Source organism: Natator depressus, chromosome 13 (genome assembly GCF_965152275.1).
Source record: "Natator depressus isolate rNatDep1 chromosome 13, rNatDep2.hap1, whole genome shotgun sequence".
Taxonomy (NCBI): Eukaryota; Metazoa; Chordata; order Testudines; family Cheloniidae; genus Natator; species Natator depressus.
In genome coordinates this window covers 4,379,174-4,399,867 of record NC_134246.1, presented here as the reverse complement: position 1 = coordinate 4,399,867, position 20,694 = coordinate 4,379,174, and the positions used below count along the sequence as shown (strand labels likewise).

Genomic DNA, 20,694 nt, shown 5'->3' with positions numbered 1-20,694 from the left:
TCTTTTTTGGTAGTTTGGGTTCTGTATTTTCTGCATCGGAGTGTTGCTTTTTTAAGACTTCTAGAAGCATACTCCACACCTTGTCCCTCTCAGATTTTGGAAGGCACTTCAGATTCTTAAACCTTGGGTTGAGTGCGGTAGCTATCTTTAGAAATCTCACATTAGTACCTTCTTTGCATTTTGTCAAATCTGCAATGAAAGTGTTCTTAAAACGAACAACATGCTGGGTCAGCATCCGAGACTGCTATGAAATGAAATATATGGCAGAATGCGGGTAAAGCACAGAGCAGGAGACCTACAATTCTCCCCCAAGCAGTTCAGTCACAAGTTTAATTAATGCATTATTTTTTTAATGAGCGTCATCAGCATGGATCAGCATACACTTCCGGAATGGTGGCCAAAGCATGAAGGGGCATACAAATGTTGGGCATACAAACGTTTAGCATATCTGGCATGTAAATACCTTGCAACGCCAGCTACAAAAGTGCCATGCAAACACCTGTTCTCACTTTCAGGTGACGTTGTGAATAAGAAGCAGGCAGCAGTATCTCCCGTAAATGTAAACAAACTTGTTTGTCTTAGCAAGTGGCTGAACAACAAGTAGGACTGGGTGGACTTGTAGGCTCTAAAGTTTTACATTGTTTTGGTTTTTTGAGTGCAGTTATGTAACAAAGAATCTACATTTGTGAGTTGCACTTTCACAGTGAAGAGATTGCACTACAGTACTTGTATGAGGTGAATGCTATTTCTTTTGTTTATCATTTTTACAGTGCAACTATTTGTAATAAAAATAATATAAAATGAGCACTGTACACTTGGAATTCTGTGTTTGTAATTGAAATCCATATATTTGAAAATGTAGAAAAATATCCAAAATATTCAATAAATTTCAATTGGTATTCTGTTTAACGGTGCGATTAAAACAGCGATTAATCACGATTAATTTTTTTTGAGTTAATCGCATGGGTTAACGGCGATTAATTGACAGCCCTAATTTTTTCACTTCCTGAACCAACAGGAGACTTGTAGTCACACATCCTACACACATCTCTTGAGTTGTGGGAGAGGACCCTTGCATACCTGCTATGGTGGGAACTCTTTTGTCCTTTGGCAGCACAGTGATTCTTTGGGGAATTGCCCATATTGCAGTGTTAGTTTTAGGTATAATTCGAGGGCTGCCCTAACCTGACTCCCATGTGCACACAAAACTCTTTAGATTGAGTGGAGTGGTGCTTTAAACTCTAGCTAGCTGGCCAGTCAGGGCAGGAGTTGTGGGTTGAGCTAGTAATGAAGTGGGAGCTCAGCTATTCTGTGCTGTTAATACATTCTGTGCAGCTCAAAAACTTTGCGGTGTGACTGCTGTCATGTGATGTAGGCTAATTTGAGTACAGTTAACATGGGCTAACACTGCAATGAAGGTAAGCAGTGGGTTGGTTGTTAGTATCTTATATAACTACCATAGGAAATTGGACAGACTGTTGTAGATGGAGGTCTGGGTTGGTGATGCTATACTTTTTCAACCTCTGTTCATACCACATTAATGGATATTTTATAAATGCAGTGTTGATATAATTTTTTTTTGAGGAAGCTCTGTATCTGTTAAAAGAAAAGGAGTACTTGTGGCACCTTAGAGGCTAACCAATTTATTTGAGCATAAGCTTTCGTGAGCTACAGTTCACTTCATCGGATGCATACAGTGGAAAATACAGTGGGGAGATTTTATATACACAGAGAATATGAAACAATGGGTTTTACCATACAGATTGTAACAAGAGTGATCAGGAAAGGTGAGCTATTACCAGCAGGAGAACGGGGGGGATAAGGGGGGGGGGACACCTTTTGTCATGATAATCAAGGTGGGCCATTTCCAGCAGTTGACAAGAACAGTAGGAGGGGAAATAACAAGGGGAAATAGTTTTACTTTGTGTAATGACCCATCCACTCTCAGGCTTTATTCAAGCCTAAGTTAATCGTATTCAGTTTGCAAATTAATTTCAATTCAGCAGTCTCTCATTGGAGTCTGGTTTTGAAGATTTTTTTTGTTGAAGAATTGCCACCTTTAGGTCTGTAATCGAGTGACCAAAGAGATTGGAGTGTTCTCCAACTGGTTTTTGAATGTTATAATTCTTGACATCTGATTTGTGTCCATTTATTCTTTTACGTGGAGATTGTCCGGTTTGGCCAATGTACATGGCAGAGGGGCATTGCTGGCACATGATGGCATATATAACATTGGTAGATGCGCAGGTGAACGAGCCTCTGATAGTGTGGCTGATGTGATTAGGCCCTACGATGGTGTCCCCTGAATAGATATGTGGACACAGTTGGCAACAGGCTTTGTTGCAAGGATAGGTTCCTGGGTTAGTGTTTTTGGTGTGTGGTTGTTGGTGAGTATTTGCTTTAGGTTGGGGGGCTGTCTGTAAGGAAGGACTGGCCTGTCTCCCAAGATCTGTGAGAGTGATGGGTCGTCCTTCAGGATAGGTTGTAGATCCTTGATGATGCGTTGGAGAGGTTTTAGTTGGGGGCTGAAGGTGATGGCTAGTGGCGCTCTGTTATTTTCTTTGTTGGGCCTGTCCTGTAGTAGGTAACTTCTGGGTACTCTTCTGGCTCTGTGTATATAAAATCTCCCCACTGTATTTTCTACTGTATGCATCCGATGAAGTGAGCTGTAGCTCATGAAAGCTTATGCTCAGATAAATTTGTTAGTCTCTAAGGTGCCGCAAGTACTCCTTTTCTTTTTTGCAGATACAGACTAACACGGCTGCCACTCTGAAATCTGTATCTGTTGTGACCCCAATGAATACTTTCCAAGTAGGAAACTATACAGCACTTTAAACTTGGATACATTCTATTTGAAGTTTTTCCTAAAGGCTGGAAATGTCCATGTGATAGTTGTGTATTGGAAATGGGTTGCGTAAAGTAAAATTCAGTGGAATTAAGGAGGAATACACAGCAATGCACAGATAGAATTTATGAAACTAAAATTTTAGTGACATCACATGACATGCTGGTGAAAGGATCTGAATAGACGCATTACCCAAGAGAAATGGGATTTGATCTGGAAAAGAGGACCAGCAATCTCAATCTGAGATTTAGATTAAGATGTTTTTTCAAGGGTACCTAATATTGGTCAGGTTAATATATATAGAGAGCGGGGGGGGGGGGACTGAATGGGGATAAGTGCTGAAGAAATTGTGGAGTAAGTGGAGATTTGTGCATATATGGTGGACATGTCCAGTCATCAGGGTATTTGGATGCAGCTTATTACCACTACCACAATTGTTGGATATTTATTACCAAATGATCCTTTGGTAATCCTCCTGGGCTTTCTAGCAGAAATGGTCACACACAAGGAAGTGAAGAATTAATCTCTCATCTGCTAGTAGCTGCAAGGCTACTGGTAGCCTTGGAAAAAGATAAATAGTCCAACACTAGAGGAATCATTCAAAAATGTGGGAGGTGATGGTTATGGAACAATTGACACACCAACTGTGTACCCAACAATATAGACAGAGGACAAATAGTTACTTAGCTATTTGGTTACCATTTATTCAGTAGTCGGAGTATACTCACCTGCCAAAAAAAAGTTACTTTCCAACTTTTTTGAATATTAACAATTGATAGATCTGCCTGTTTTGTTAAATGTGTAATCAGAAGTTTCACTCAGTTTTATAAAATCACCAAAACATCATGTTATAAAGTAGTATGAAGATGCTCACTCTGTAATATGGTAACACCTTATTTAATCATCAGATCTCTATCTTATTACTGTAAGTTTCTCGAAAGCTCATTGTTGTAATGATTGTTTTGTCTCCTGATATTTACATGGCAAGGATTTGTAAACAGGTTAACTTCCTAAATAAATATAGTTTCAGAAAATATTTTTAATGACATCAATAATTATATAAGTAGATAATACTGTTGTGTGATGAGTGAAATATTGGTAACAGAATGTGTCTGCCAAAAAAGCCAGTACAGCTCTTACTTACATTTTGCTTTCGATAACGGTGCAGACTGTTCTGATCCAAAACTGGAACTTGTCTGTTCTTGGTATTCTATTTTTTGACTGAGATATAGGCTAAATCTTAAATCATGTATTCTCTCCAAACTCAGCAACTCTTCATACTTCTCACATGCTTTCTTTAAAGGCTGCTTCCTTATGTGTTTTTGGGTATCTTGACATGAAGCTAGATATACTAAAGTTTGGTTATAGATGGATCCTGTTTGTAAAATGAGGCTTTAATCTCTGATAACCAAAGACTGTGTGTGCGCTTAACTTTGTTACATACTGACTTTAATGGGACTACTAACAATGTGTAAAGTTATGCACACATGCAAGTATTTGAAATTTGGGACAAAATTATAAAAAGTAAGACATCTTTGAAATATGCAGGATACAAGTAAAGGCTTAGTGAAGAATAAATGAAGCTGTGGATGACTTCATATTAAACAAAAATAGATACATTTTCAAGAGTTGTACTAACATTAGACTTTGGAGAATTAAAGCATGTCAGAGAGATCGGTAGAGGACTCTGTGTGTGAGAGAGAGAGAGACAGACAGAGAGAGATGTGGAGACAATAGAGTAAATGTTTCAAAATATAGAAGTAAAACCCCTCATGAAGCAAAGTTAAAGTAATGCTAAGCCATACACTTTATAATAAAACTTTCAAGTTTGTTAATTTGAGACCTGAATTTTAATACCCCGATGCCATGTTTCTTTAATTTTGTTCATCTATTAATGACTCTATTATAGTTAGTGAAATCATTCCAGAAGTTGTCACTTATTTATTATTTTATTTTTTGAAATCTTTCATCTGTGTTAGTAGAAATGTATTGGGCACATGTATGACTTCATCTAGTAAATATTTTCATTTAAAAAAACCTGTCATTTTCTTCAAAACTAGGACTTTTCTTATTAAATATTTCTATTTAACTCTTTCAGAAGCCACATTACATTTAAATACTAATTGGAACTCCGGCCTAAATAATCCAATCTGAGTTAATTGAAATCTTATTCAGAGTATTAAAAAGAGCTTTCATAAGCTCACATTTTAATATTTTTGTCTATGTGATGATCCGTTTTTATAAAATTGACTTCTACTCCCCAGTTTATTTTTCTTTAGTCTCAAGTGCTTCCATTAGTAGTTGGAGGGGCTACATTTCTATAGAACTCCTTCCATTATTTCTCATAAATAGCTATATCTAATCACAAAGTAGGGTAGAAAACCAAAACCACAAAGCAGTGTGTAAAACTGGAACACGGGAGAGGAGGATTTTGAAGCTTACTGAATTAACTACTAGCAAATTGCCTTAAATTTAACTTGTGCTAATTCCCTACTGGTCCTTGACATAAAACGGATGCTCTAGTTTGACATGGATAGACAAAAAACTGACTGACTCTTCCGAATTTGAGACATATTTAATTTCTCCCCCAAAGACCTCTTATATAAAAAGTACAATGATGTTATAAAATGGTGAATGTGGAACAAAGTATATAAGGTGACAGGTTCTGTGACACACAGATCAAGTAATTTATAACTGTTTCTCTCAGATTGGAAGATGTTGAACTTTACTAGTCAAACTGAACACAAATATTCTTATTATTGCGCACAAATTTGAAGGTGACAGATAATGTGGAATTCTCTTGTTGCGATAGCCACTAGTCCTCACAAATAATAGTTTCATCACCTTGCCAATTGATGGCAGAAAGTATTTTTTTTGTGTCCTCCTGGCTTTCAGTCTCCAAACTCTCTTCAGTTTAGGGAGGCAGGAATGAGAAATTCAGTCTCTTTCCAGTAGTGAGGTGTTCTGTTTTTCTTTTGTAGCTATTCTGCCAGTTTCAGATTTACTGTTGAGTGATTTTTGTTAGTCTCCGAGCTAGCGTGCTCCCCTTCCCTCAAGTAGATGAATCTAAGAACCCAAAGACTAGAAAATTCTCAACATGCAGTACATTTTTGCATCAAACATGAGCAACTTGTCTTCACTTTCAAGGATCTTCATGGCCTGTCTCCACCCTACCTGTCATGTCATTCTCTATCGAGAAGTTGACTCCCGCCTCTGATTGGTTGCTGATGCCACCCTCCATTGCCTACTTATTAAACTTTTAAACAAGCACTTTCATGTTTTCTCCTATGCTGTCCATCACGCTTGAGAGGAGTGCCCCCATAAACATCTGCAAAGTTATCGAATGATGCTCCTTCAAAACTGTCCTTAAACTTTTCTTTTTCCATGATATCTAGAAAAAGTTGATAGCACATCAGTGGTCTAACTGCTGAGGCCATTGTCTGTTATGCTGACCAATATTGTCTCATTGTTTTGTTTTACTCTATTTTGTCTCTTGTGTTATCCTTAGATTGTAAGCTGTGTGGGACAGGTCTTTTTGTTCGTGTTTGTTCTACCACAGTGGGATATTGGTCCATGACTAAGGCTTTTAGGTGCTACAGTAATAAAACTACAGTGCTTTTGCAGTAAGCCACCTTTCATGGTCCTGCAGAGTCTCGTTTCCAGTACTCTTACACTTAATATTTTAGTAGAGCATGAACTCAGAGCAGAATAATGGAGTGCCCCCACTTTCTTTGGGCCAATCCACACTCCAAACTGGTTTTAGTTCTCATGCAGTCTGCCTCTATCGTGTCTGACAATGCCACAGCTACTTACTGCCAGCCCTCTCCTCAAGATACCTGGCAGATTTGCATGGCCTACATTCCAAAGAGCCTGCCCCATAGGGAAACATTTTGGGGGAGAGTCCAGAGTTTCACCCCCCAAATGTATCCTCCAACCTTCTGCTTCCTCTTTAGTGCCCTTAGAAATATGGGCAAGCAAACTAGGATCATCCAACTCCTGCCCTTCTTTGGTTAGTGATTCTTTCATCCTGCCCAGAGGCTGCATCTTCTGCCAAGGTCTTGGTGAGTGGGAGGGAAGGTGATACTTGGTCCTTTATTGCTAGGCTCTAGAATCTAGTAAGAATATACTGAACAGGAAATAGCCAAATCCAGTGAGAAGCTCTCCTCATCCAGTGAGGCTAGCAAGTGCTCTGTCCGTAAGGACAAGGCTAGTAAAGATTGATTCAGGTTAGCTCCAGGGGCTCAGTCTCAAAAGGGTCTAGTTAAAGAAGCCCTGCTTGAATTTAAAACAAACAAACAAACAAAAACCTAAGAAAGGCACCAGGAGATTCATATCACAAGCTTGCACAGATTCCTTTATCCTAGCCATCTTCAGTCTAGACACTTACACTGATTTCATCACTGTGGTACAAATGGCTTTTCTCTGTTGGAAGATAACTAGTAATGAGATGTATATCCAGAAGGCAGACAACACACAAAGAAAAAACATACATATAGTCAAAATAAGCTGAGGGAAACACACGTAGTGGCAGAGGTCTTCCTTATCAAATGCTAGGGAAATTCTCTGAACTTCAGATGGAAGGCATTGAAGAAGAAACCCACGAAAGGCTGTTGCTGCCTAAATTCTTCAAGATGGATGAAAATGTTGCTAAATACGCTTGATATTATCCATAGCAAAATGAGGAACAGTAACTCCAAGGGGAGCCTGTTTCCAACCAAGTCCAAGAAGTTGCTCCTTTTCCTGTAAACTTTCATGTTGGAATGAGAACACCGAAAGGAAAGAAGACAAATATATAAAAAACCTGTTCACTTCATAACTGAGATTTCTTGCATCGTCCTTTGAATGAATGCATGGATGATGGACCACTCATCTGATCCTGTATGGTGGTTCCAATTTCCCAAAAGGCAAAAAGACTTCTACAGCCTCTAAAAGTAGATGCACTAGTGGCTTCTTTAATCAAAAATACTGTCCTTCCATCTAAGAAGCGGGCTTTCAGGAGCCCACTGGTACAAAATTATGGAGCTGTGGCAGTCAAATCCTCAATCACAGTATTTCAAATCATCAATCACAGTATTTCTAACAATTTTTTCCTTTCAAGTCCAAACACTGGAAGAACTGACTTTCAAATGTTCTCTCACCTTGGTGAGAGAAGACTGTTTGTCTGTCTGTCTGTCTGTCTGTCTGTCTCTGTCTGATTCTTGTATAGGGTCTTTAAGGCTATGTCTACGCTACCCCTGGATCGATGCTCCGGCAATCAATGCACAGGGGGTCGATTTAGTGGGTCTACTGAAGACCCGCTAACTCAGTGGCAGTTCACTGTCTGGTCGACCCCGGTACTCCACTGGGAACAAGAGGAGCAAGATCAGTCGATGGGAGAGTATCTCCCGTCTACCCCTAAGTCGACCTAAGCTACGTCAACTCCAGCTATGTTCTTCACGTAGCTGGAGTTGTGAAACTTAAGTTGACTTACCGCAGTAGTGTAGACGTGGGCTAAGATCTGTGGCATGGGTAATGGCTTCCAGTACAATCTTCAGGACACCTATATCTGAGGACTACTGGTTGAACCTGGAAATCTACCTGCAGTGATGTCATCCAGATATTCTGCAGGTACATAGCGTCAGCCTCTTCTAATTTGCACCAAAAAGTCTAGCCCTCTTATGCGTTTTGTTTTCCCTGGTACTTCTTTAAAAGAGCTTCTGGTTACTCCCAAGGAAGAGGATAGATATTCCCAAGGAGGAAAATCTAGGGCTTACTCCATCTGGAATTTAAACACCAAAAATAACACATGGCTACCAGTTCTACCTGTCCAAGGATTCCTCCTCCCTTGGAAGAGGCTACTGTTTTCAAGTGTCTCTGGTCAAAGAAGATACTATGCCATGGAATTCTCACATTCCTGTGGAGACCGTTATCTTCTTGCAGACCTCAAGGAACCTCTGCAGACAGAGCAATGTGTGAAACAGTAGCTCACCTTCTGAAGTTTGAAGTCATCAGAGAGGTCCCTCAAATGGAGAGGTCTTACAGCATACTATTGATCTTCTTTTTTCTCTCTCTCCTTTTTTTCCTGAAGATTTTGGGTTCAGATTCTATCACTCTAAGAGGTGACTTATTTAATGCTATATGGAAACCATATATGGACTATGTTCACGCTGATATTGGAGTATTTAAAAAATAATAATTAAATAGTAGTTTATCACTTCACTTGTGAATTTGATCCTACTTGCGTTATGGAAAAAATGTTAACCTTAACACATCTTGTTTTATGAATTTCTTTAGAAGAAACAAGTTAGAAACTTTAGCAGCTTTAAGAGGGAAGACTTCTGCTGGCAGTTAAAAAAAACAAAACAAAACTATACATTTAAATTAAAGATTGTCAGGGAATATATATTGATGTTGGCAACACTAGTAGCGTCATCCAGGCTTGGCAGGAATCTGCTGTAAGGGTCTTCTGAATTGGTGGGTAAAAGTCCAAGTCTGATGCAAAAGATACTGTTTTGGGAGTCAGAGAATCCTTACTATGCATACATCCACAGTATTTGGTGAACACACAGTGTTTTAGGGGCCCTTGATTGAAAAAAGGGTGATTGTATAGAGACTAAATCAAATCCATTCCGTTCCAAAAGTATGCCTGGCAAATAAATTTATCGTGACATTAAAAATGATACAGACTAACACGACTGCTACTCTGAAACCTGTAAAAATGTTTTGATTGTAAATAGAAAACGAGTTAAAGTTCAGGTGAAATTAACTTCATAGTCTTTATGCATTAAAACTTTACTTGATTGAGTGGGGATTTAAAATTTTCCGAAATGTGGTTTCAGATCTATCTGATTTTTCTCTGACACCGTAACGGCATTATAGCCCCAAAGCAACAATATAGCAAAGTAAATGGCTAGTTTCAATTGACTTTTACTGTTTGAGGATTTAGAGTATTTAGCGTGCTATACATACGTTGGGTTTTTTCCCCCCTAAGGAAATACTGCTGCTACAGGATACTATTCAGTGGTTTGCATCCATTAGCATAGTTTCAACTCTAGTTCTTATTTATCAAGTCTTAAATGATAAAAACTGACAGGTATTTTACCAGGACCATTTCAGTAACACAAAGCTTGTCTACAACGCTAACATGTTGCACATTAATTGGACCATGTTGACTGCTGGTGTGCACTAAAGATTCCCTAGTGTTCTCTGACTTAGTGCTGCTTGAAACAGTACTATGTTAAAGCACACAAGGGAACCTTTAGTGCACACCAGCAGGGTATTCATGCAACAATTAATGCAAAACATGTTACTGCACTTTAGAAATCATACCTCCCATAGTGTACATTATCCCACTATGTGTACAAGCCCTTACTGACAAGCTTTTTCACCGTAATCCTGTGTTAATTTAAAGTATAATCAGTGGTACATGTAAAATAATGTCTGAGATGTTCCTGTATGTTGGAGAATTGAACTTCCACTCTGATTTCTCTTAATAATGTGAATTATTTGAATACTAGCATTGTGGTTAAGATTAATCACATAAGGAACACACAATCTGTGCTAGGCAATAATTTTTGTTTTATGATGACAAGATAATCCTCGAAGAGCATTTAATGTGGTGCAGTTTCAGTTCCTTTCACCAGTGCTATTGACAAAATACATTTTTACATTTGTTTTGCATTTTGAGGTAATGCTTTCCTTTCTCCCTCCAGAGTCTGTGGACGAGGAAACACAAAGATTCCCAAATGAATAACCGAAAGGAAGATATGGAGATTGCCTCCCATTACCGTCATCTGCTTCGTGAGCTCAATGAGCAGAGACAGCATGGCATCCTCTGTGATGTTTGCATTATAGTGGAGGGGAAGATCTTTAAGGCTCACAAAAATGTCCTGCTCGGGAGCAGCCGCTACTTCAAGACTCTTTACTGCCAGGTGCAGAAGACATCTGACCAGGCCACAGTCACTCATTTAGACATTGTAACTGCACAGGGCTTTAAAGCCATCATTGACTTCATGTATTCTGCACACTTAGCACTGACAAGCAGAAATGTCATTGAGGTGATGTCAGCTGCTAGCTATCTCCAGATGACTGATATTGTACAAGCTTGTCATAATTTCATAAAGGCAGCTCTTGACATAAGTATAAAGTCTGATGCCTCAGATGATCTTGTTGATTATGAACTTGGGGCCGCTTCCAGCAGTAGTACAGATGCTTTGATTTCAGCAGTGGTGGCTGGTAGGAGTATTTCTCCGTGGTTAGCTCGACGAACAAGTCCCGCGAACTCTTCTGGAGATTCGGCCATTGCTAGCTGTCATGAAGGAGGGAGCAGTTATGGAAAAGAGGATCAGGAACCAAAAACAGATAGCCATGATGACATTTCATCCCAGTCTCTTTGGTCCAGTGACATGGGCTATGGGTCTTTGCGTATCAAAGAGGAGCAAATTTCACCATCTCACTATGGAGGGAATGAATTGCGTTCTGCCAAGGATAGTGCAATACAGAACACTTTCTCAGAACAAGGAGCAGGGGATGGCTGGCAACCCACTGGACGCAGAAAGAATAGAAAAAATAAAGAAACTGTGCGTCATATTACACAGCAAGTAGAGACTGACAGCAGGGCAGGCTCTCCAGTGCCATCTTTTTTATCTGCCTCAGGATGGCCATACAACAGTCGTGACCCAAGTAAGGTTTTGTTTTGTTTTTTTTTCTTTTGATTTTCAGCAATGAGCAGCTGTAGTAATGCAAATATAGATAGTATTTTGCTTATAGCACACTTGTCATTCACTGAAATAAAAATATTATGAACTTCTGGGGATTGATAATGGAATATAGACCCTTATATCTTTAGGTTATTTATCCAAACTTATCCCTGGATAGTAGAGAACTGAAGTCATAGTCATCTCATAGGTATTAATTTGCGAATAAAAGAGTGGCTTAAGTCAGGTCCTTGATGTACAGTTGTCTGTCACCAAAACTGCCATTCTTACTAGCAGTGTTGGTAAAGGATTGAAACGGGACTTGACCACCTGCTAGATTAATCATTTCAGGTCAGGGTTGAGGAGCACTGGTTATATAGAGTAAGGAGTCTTTTTTTAATTGCTACTGCATGTGCTTTAATCTCTGCATCTTAATGAGACTACTGTTTCTAACACTGCCTTCTGGTATCTACAGGAGCGCCAATTTCACTCATATGGCCTGCTTAGATCACTCCTCAGTGGAGGAACAGCTATGGTGTTGACAGAGGGGGCGATTAAGGACAACATAGCATCCATGTTCCTCCTTAATCAAATGTCAGCCAAGTGTTTAGTGGCTTTAAGAATGGAAGGCCTCATGTCGTTTCATGGTTTAGGCCATCTATTGGTTTATTATGAATATCTGCAGTCTTTCAGATGAGCAGGTTTAAATGCATTGCAAGGGAGACAGATACACTCTTCGCCTCTTTTGAATTTTCATCAGTGTTTATCTTTTAAAATAATATGAAGATTGTCCAGCTACATTCACTTTATCCACCAATTATTTAGGTTCAAGAATAAATATTTGCCTGTCAAAGTTATGGCTGAGATTTTCAAAGGAGCCTGAGCGTGTTAAGTGCCCAACTGCAGTTGAATTTCAATGAGTACAAGGTGCTCAACTCCCTTGGCCTTCTTTGGAAATCCCAGCCTGTCATGAGTTAACAAAATCTGTTACGGCATGCTGGTACATAAAGTCAGGAAAGGGGGGAGCGGGGTGTGTGTGTGTGTGTGTGCGTGTGCGCGCGTGTGTGAGAGAGAGAGAGAGAGAGGTGTAATGTATAAAGTAAATACGATTATATGTTTTCATATATCTTGTAAGAAACAGAATTATAATTTTAGGGAAAAAATCTACATAATTGATCCTATTTGAAGTTGAAGGGCAGTATTAGTGAAATATTTTTGGTCTGGAATTTGAATGTTAAATGTCATGGAAAGTCAAATTAGATGGAATGGATAACAGTCTAGAAATACTTTTGGATTTATTTTGTTGCTTGCAGCAACAAGCTTGCATATAATTTTGATCATCCTTATTGATTAATGATAAAAACCTAAACAATTTTAATTTAAAACCAACAATGCCAAATGATATTGGCTTATAATGAATTTTGGATTTATAGTTCTCAAACTTCAGGGTATTCTTGAATAAAGCCTGTTGTTCCCAGTTAAGTGCCTATGATGCTGTTGAAGCATAAGTGTTTCTGGCTTGCACACCACCCCATAAAAACCACTCAAGCAATTTATATTATTCACACTGTGGACATTTTTGGACTGGTTTATAGAGTAAAATACAAGTATGCTGGAATGGCTGCAAAAATGGAACTGAAAAACTAATTGCAGGGATATGTTCGAGGATTGTTTTAAAAATATAGTTTCTTAAAACATATGTCAGATATTCAGTGGCATAATACAAAAGATTCTGCTGTTGGAATTAATAGGGTCTGTGTCACTGAGTTCTTATTATTAAGGTACTGAACAGTATTAACTTGAAAATGGTCACAAAAACACCCCACCCCCACCCAAAAGAGACTTCCAGCGTTGATTCAGTGCAGTCCTCAGACATCTGCTTCAGTGGACACTATCAAATAGTTTAGAATGGCCTTAAATCTACATTTTGTGTGTTAAAACTAGGGCTGTCGAGCGATTAAAAAAAATTAATCGCAATTAATCACGCTGTTAAACAATAGAATACCATTTATTTAAATATTTTTGGATGTTTTCTACATTTTCAAATATATTGATTTCGATTACAACACAGAATACAAAGTATACAGTGCTCACTTTATATTTTTTACAAATATTTGCACTGTAAAAAATATAGTATTTTACAATTCACTTAATACAAGTATTGTAGTGCAATCTCTTTATCATGAAAATTGAACTTAGAAATATAGAATTATGTACAAAAAAAACTGCATTCAAAAATAAAACAATGTAAAACTTCAGAGCCTACAAGTCCTCTCATTCCTACTTCTTGTTCAGCCAATCGCTCAGACAAACAAGTTTGGTTACAATTTGCAGGAGATTATGCTGCCTCCTCCTTGTTTACAGTGTCACCTGAAAGTGAGAATTGGCATTTGCATGGCACGGTTGTAGTCGGCCTTGCAAGATATTTATGTGCCAGATGCCCTAAAAATTCATATGTCCCTTCATGCTTCAGCCACCATTCCAGAGGACTTGCACCCATGCTGATGACAAGTTCTGCTCCATAACGATCCAAAGCGAAGTGATCCCATGCATGTTGATTTTTATCATACGAGTCAGATGCCACCAGCAGAAGGTTGATTTTCTTTTTGGTGGTTCAGGTCCTGTAGTTTTCGCATCTGAGTGTTGTTCTTTTAAGAATTCTGAAAGCATGCTCCACACCTTATTCCTCTCAGATTTTGGAAGGCCCTTCAGAATCTTAAACCTTGGGTCGAGTGCTGTAGCTATCTTTAGAAATCTCACATTGATACCTTCTTTGCGTTTTGTCAGATCTGCTCTGAAAGTGTTCTTAAAATGAACATGTGCTGGGTCATCATCCAGGACTGCTACAACATGAAATATATAGCAGAATGTGGTTAAAACAGAACAGGAGACATACAATTCTCCCCTAAGGAGTTCAGTCACAAATTTAATTAACACATTTTTTTAATGAGCGTCATCAGCATGGAAGCATGTCCTCTGGAATGGTGGCCGAAGCAGGAAGGGGCATACAAATGTTTAGTATATCTGGCAGGTAAATACCTTGCAACACCGCCTACAAAAGTGCCATGCGGATGCCTGTTCTCGCTTTCAGATGATGTAAATAATAAGCAGGCAGCAGTATCTCCCATAAATGTAAACCAACTTGTTTTTTTAGCAATTGGCTGAACAAGAAGTAGGACTAAGTGAACTTGTAGGCTCTAAAGTTTTACATGGTTGTGTTTTTGAGAGCAATTATGTAACAAAAAATAAATCTACATTTGAAAGTTACTCTTTCACGATAAAGAGATTGCACTACGGTACTTGTATGAGCTGAATTGAAAAATACGATTTTGTTTATCATTTTTTACAGTGCAAATATTTGAAATAAAAAATAGTATCAAGTGAGCACTGTACACTTTGTATTCTGTGTTGTAATAGAAATCAATATATTTGAAAGTGTAGAAAAACACCCAAATATTTAGTAAATTTTAATTGGTATTCTATTGTTTAACAATGCAATTAGTCACAATTAATTTTTTTAATCGGGTTTAATTTTTTTGAGTTAATTGCATGAGTTAACTGCAATTAACTGACAGTCCTAGTTAAAACACATGTAGATCCTAATTAGTAGAACTTCTTTAGCTAAATCTTTTTTTAAAAAAACTAAACATTCCAGTAGTGCCAGTAGATCAGAAAGAGAAAGTAATTAGAAATACTCTTATTTATTGTTCACTGTTGAAATTGAGTGAAATGCCAGAAATAAACACACAGGGGTGATGCCAGCAGAGATAGGGATCTACAGAGATCTGGCTGCTGCACCACGAACACTATGGTCCTGAATACAGGCAATCTTGCTGAAGAAGGGAGATATCTGAAGGCTGACCAGCCCATGGTATTCCCACTTAAGCCAGCTCAAGAATTGATCAGAAATAGAATTCTCCTCCCTTTACTGTTGCAGAGTGATGTTGCTCCTCTCCACAAGACTCTGTTGCCTGCCACAAGAGTGGGCTTGGATTGAATGCTGCTCGGCACACTTCTGCGAGAGCACTGTGTGATCCACCATAGTGCCAGAATCAATCCCTAAAAGTGTTTTAATCGACTGAGAGACACTGTGTTTCTGTTTCACACCTTGTGTATTTGCTTTCTGGTTACAACTTAATCTTTGGTTTCAGAGTAGCAGCCGTGTTAGTCTGTATCCGCAAAAAGAAAAGGAGGACTTGTGGCACCTTAGAGACTAACAAAATTATTTGAGCATAAGCTTTCGTGAGCTACAGCTCACTTCATCGGATGCATTCAGTGGAAAATACAGTGGGGAGATTTATATACACAGAGAGCATGAAACAATGGGTGTTACCATACACACTGTAACGAGAGTGATCACTTAAGGTGAGCTATTACCAGCGGGGGAGGGGGGGGGGAACGACACACCTTTTGTAGTGATAATCAAGGTGGGCCATTTCCAGCAGTTGACAAGAACGTCTGAGGAATGGGGGCGGGGATACTTAGGATGTTTGCCAGTTGCAAATTTCCTTCCTGTGCCCAACTCTGCAGGTACATTGGATGAAATGAAATCTAATTAAATAGGCTATTCATGTGAGTTCATTTCACCATTCCAGTGGGTGGAGATAGGAGTGGAGGAAGTGGTCAACAAAGCTCTTACTTTTTGCTATGAGAAAATAGGGCTTTTTGCCTCAAATTAATATTTCCCATCTCCAGCAGGTGGAAGCAACCCTCTTGCTAGTTACTAGATCTACTAAGCTGCTAGGCTTCAGAGCTGAGCTTAGGTTAGTCACTGATATTTTTTGGTTTCTTTAGCTTCTTAATTACTTATTTAGTGTCCAAAAATATGCTAAGCACCTCACAAACCTGTAATAGATAGGCCACAGCCCCGGAGAACTGATCAGCTAAATAAGTAAAAACAAGAGATGATGGCAAATGCATGCCATATGTAAGCAAAGTGTTAGAGGTGATATTTAGCATGTTTTGTTACCATTTACCTTTTAACTAATTCCAGCCCCCTCCTTACTGTGAATTTAATAGCCTCCCCCCTAATGAAAACCTTTTCAAACTGTCCCTAACTTTTTATGTAAGGTTCTTTGTCCTGTTCACTAATCTGGAAGTGATCTTACCCATTCAGTTCATATCCAAAGGGAAAAAAGTACTACCTCAATATTGAGGGAATTGGTGCTCGATATACCATTGTAATGTGTGTGTTTGGGATACCTAGGAGAAAAAAATATTTAAAACTTACTTTTTTTTGAGGCCCCATCTCCTCTTCATTCTGTTGAAATCTGACTAGAAGTATCTTGAGACTTCTGATTGTCCTGGAATTAAGTCTTTTAGAATAGTATGGCCTGTGATGGGATGTTAGATGGGGTGGGATCTGAGTTACTACAGAGAATTCTTTCCTGGGTATCTGGCTGGTGAATCTTGCCCATATGCTCAGGGTTCAGCTGATCGCCATATTTGGGGTCGGGAGGGAATTTTCCTCCAGGGCAGATTGGCAGAGGCCCTGGAGGTTTTTCGCCTTCCTCTGTAGCATGGGGCACGGGTCACTTGCTGGAGGATTCTCTGCTCCTTGAAGTCTTTAAACCATGATTTGAGGATTTCAGTAGCTCAGACGTAGGTGAGAGGTTTATCGCAGGAGTTGGTGGGTGAGATTCTGTGGCATGTGTTGTGCAGGAGGTCAGACTAGATGATCATAATGGTTCCTTCTGACCTTAATATCTATGATCTATGAATACTGCCAGGCCAAGGGTTAGCGTAGACCATCTGGCAGCCTAAAATGATGATTCCCTGAAGGCCATTACAGGTTTATAGTTTGAAAGTGTTGATACCTTGCTCTGGGAATTGTGTGGTGTGAGCACTTGTTCTTCCCTAGAATTTTCTCTAGACCCTATAGAAACAGGAAGAAGCATGATCATGTGTGGATTTTGGAGTGGGGAGGAGAATAATACAGGGTTCCATTGTTATCACAAAGTCCCCTCAGTTTATTGGTAACTTTTGAGGGGTGGGTATTTTAGAGTTGCTGGGTTGACATAGGAAAAGAATGAAAGTCATTTTCTTTCTTCTTAGGACTTGAAGTAACCAGTGCTAGACCCGAAACCCCTCCTGTGTTTTGCAGAAATAATTTGTGTATTAAAACTTTAATGCTGTTATGGAGTTGATTATATAGTAAGCTATTTTCTGAAATTCTTCGCTAGTGTACACAACTGAACTGTAAAGGAGCTACCAGTCCTTTAGGGTAATGGTGCTTATTTCAGTGAGAAACATACAGGCACTGCATATTAGAAAGGTCCTACATACCAAAGCAGGCTATGGAGTGGAGCCTCAAACCCAGAAATATTCAGATTCTTGGTGGAAAGGCTAAGAGAATAATCCATGGATCTGTTGACTCCCTATCCCAGATGTGAATAGAGACACCGCTTTGCTTTCCTGAATTCCACTACACGGCAGGCCAGTTAAATAAATAAGGCAAACGTCTGGAGTGATTCTGATAATATTGTATTGGCCACAGGCACCATGGTACTTGGATACCACAGAAATAGCAAATGGGGAAAGGGATTCTTACTGTTCGCCGTGAATTCTGGATCCACTTTCTCCAGGAAGGAATGCAGAAGCAGGATTTGTGAAAGAATCTGGAGTAAATTGAGATTCTAGACTGCTGAAAATGTGATGGGAATCAGATAAATTGCAATTTCTGAAGGATGGCCTTAATTGTATAAATGTTAGTGCATCCCCTCTCATTGAGATCTTCGGTAGTATGGGGGGGTGAAAAAGGTTCTAGCTTGGTGAAGTAGGCTAAGGTAGCTGTGTGTCCTGGCATCTGTGGACACATTATTTGGCTGAAAGGGTCTTTCATGCAGATGTAGATTAATCTGTATTTTTCTTTAGTGCTTTTTCTGTGTTCCTATCCCATTGCTATATGGATTAGTGTAAATTGTTTTGCCAGTCTCTTTCCCTTTCCTCATATCTGGGATATGCTGGGTTTTTTTCCCTCATAATTTAGTATACTTTAATTGTCTTACCTGTCAGTTGCTTTCCTATGAGATGCCTGTCAATCCACCACTCCTTTTTTCAGTTTGGGGAAAGAAGCACTATACTGTGTGCTCTGTGTTTTAAGTGTATGCTATTTAGTTGTTCTTGTAGCAGGGTAGAGCAGAAGGGGTAAGGTTCATGGGATGTTCTTGTTTACTGACATCTCTACCCTGTATTCATATCTGCCAAGTAATAGGAGCAACCACCGTCACAGGATTACTAGATCTTCACTTGGTTAATCTGCTAGTTTCTTTTCTGCAAGTCATTTATTTGAAATAAAGTACTCCAGTGTTCTTTTAAGAAGGTATTGAGACTTGTGGAAAGATGTATGCTCCTTTACAGTAAGCCTTTTCTGACCACGTTTACTGGAATCACAACTTTTAAAAGGTAAATTGAGAAATGTATTTTCACGTTGCAACTTTTGCACAATTGTTTAACCGAGAAGAAGCTTTTTTACAGAGATTTAGCTTAAGAATTTGGCTGGCTTATTTTTCACCTCCTTGTTATAAACCCTTTAGCATTAGTAGAGAATTAAAACGTTGCTGCTTGGATTATTCTGAATATAAAAGAAGCATCTGAAGTTTCAGACAAGGTCTTGTTAATTTTTTGAACTGTTCAGTTAGTGTTAGGAATATTCCTTTTTCCAGGATTAAATAGAGTCAGACTCTGGACTATAGGATTTGATGGTATTAAAGGTTGGCCTCACAGAGGTCAGTTATCTTCACAGGAAGAGCTGTTAGCCTTGCAAAACAGAGGTGTTGCTTTTTTCATATAATTGAAACTTCTGCCACTCTTTTTGTTTGAGAAATTTATGAACAGTTTTTGCTAATACATGTCAACTCAAGCACAGTAGTTCTGGTTAAGAAATTTATTTCTAAGGAAACACTCCCACTCGTATCTTTTAAATCCTTTCTCCCAAAAGCTTGGAGTGTTTTTGTTTTGTTTTGTTTTTTAACTATTAACAATGTCATGTAGCAGTAGATGATGATTTTTCAAACCAAAACTGAACACATTCGTTTTCCAAGATACAGAGTCTGTGGAACTTATAACCAAGTTTCAGCAACTAGCACACATAATAGCTATATTTTGAATGAGAGGCTCTAGTTATATTAATCTTATTGGGGTTTAAAGGGATATAGCTACTTTTTGTGGCCAAATTCGTCTGCCATCACAACTGAGTCATATTTCCAAGATGTATGTTGTGCATTTATTATCTAATTAATATTAAAATGCCTTAAAATTTTTGGGACCTGAGAAACCCAAACACTCTCCAGTCAAAACCCTTTTATGCTATGCAACATTTCCTGTTGCCAGTGACATGGAAGGCACAGCCACATAGTTGGATCAGAACTCCGCACAATCCTGCTGCCTACTGTTGGAGGACTATTGTCTCTAGTCCTGGTGGAGAATTCAGCTGGCTGCACGCTCTACTATTTTGAAGAGAAAGCAAGAAGGCTAAATGATACGGAGGGGTGTTTGTAAAATTGAACAAGAATAAAAGCAAGAGAAAACATGCAGTCTCTTCATCCTCTAATATTTTCATACAGTATTTTAACTCTCTAAGCATATAGCATCAACTTAACTATGTTTCTTTAAAGAGTGGAGGAGAAAGTGCCTGTAGGCTACCAGAGCAGTGCAAGAATTTGGTGTGTGTTCAGACTAAAGTGTCAAAATGTCAACAAACTATTTCCATTTTCACATAAGCTGAAAAGAGAAACCCTAGGAAAAAAATTAGTTTTAATTCATTTAAGCCACTAAGGTAGTATTTACTAAACTAAGACGACCTTGGTTCTGAAGTAAGCATTCAGTTTGTTCTCTGGGGGGCGGGGGGGTGGTGGTGGTATGTATAACTTTGAAATATTCCATGAAATGTTGTTCAGAGCATTTGAATATGTTTCATTATCAAGCTAACAAAAAAAATTAGTGTAGCACTTATGTGCAAAACTGCTGTTGAATACAGATGTCAAACTTATTTACCTAAAGATTTTAATAATTGAAAGGGCAGTACTGTACTAGCTTTCTTATTTTGCAAATTACCTTGAACACTACTTGAAGATGTTTTAAGATTCCTATTGGAGTAGAAAGAGAGTGAACAGAGCAATGTATTTGGTTCTGTTCCATGAGGTTGGAGTGAAGGGTGGTCTGGCTGAACTAAAG

The 20,694-nt window shown here is 38.8% G+C and overlaps 1 protein-coding gene across 2 annotated transcripts in view; it reads left to right on the top strand.

The window, feature by feature from the left end:
• ZBTB46 (zinc finger and BTB domain containing 46) overlaps nucleotides 1-20,694 on the top strand; it is a 112,903-nt gene that overhangs the window by 19,621 nt on the left and 72,588 nt on the right. For both annotated transcript variants that reach the window (XM_074969379.1, XM_074969378.1), the window contains exon 4: nucleotides 10,537-11,506. In XM_074969379.1, coding sequence (XP_074825480.1) covers nucleotides 10,570-11,506 — 937 coding nt within the window. In that variant the 5' untranslated portion in view covers nucleotides 10,537-10,569. The remainder of the gene's footprint in view (nucleotides 1-10,536; nucleotides 11,507-20,694) is intronic.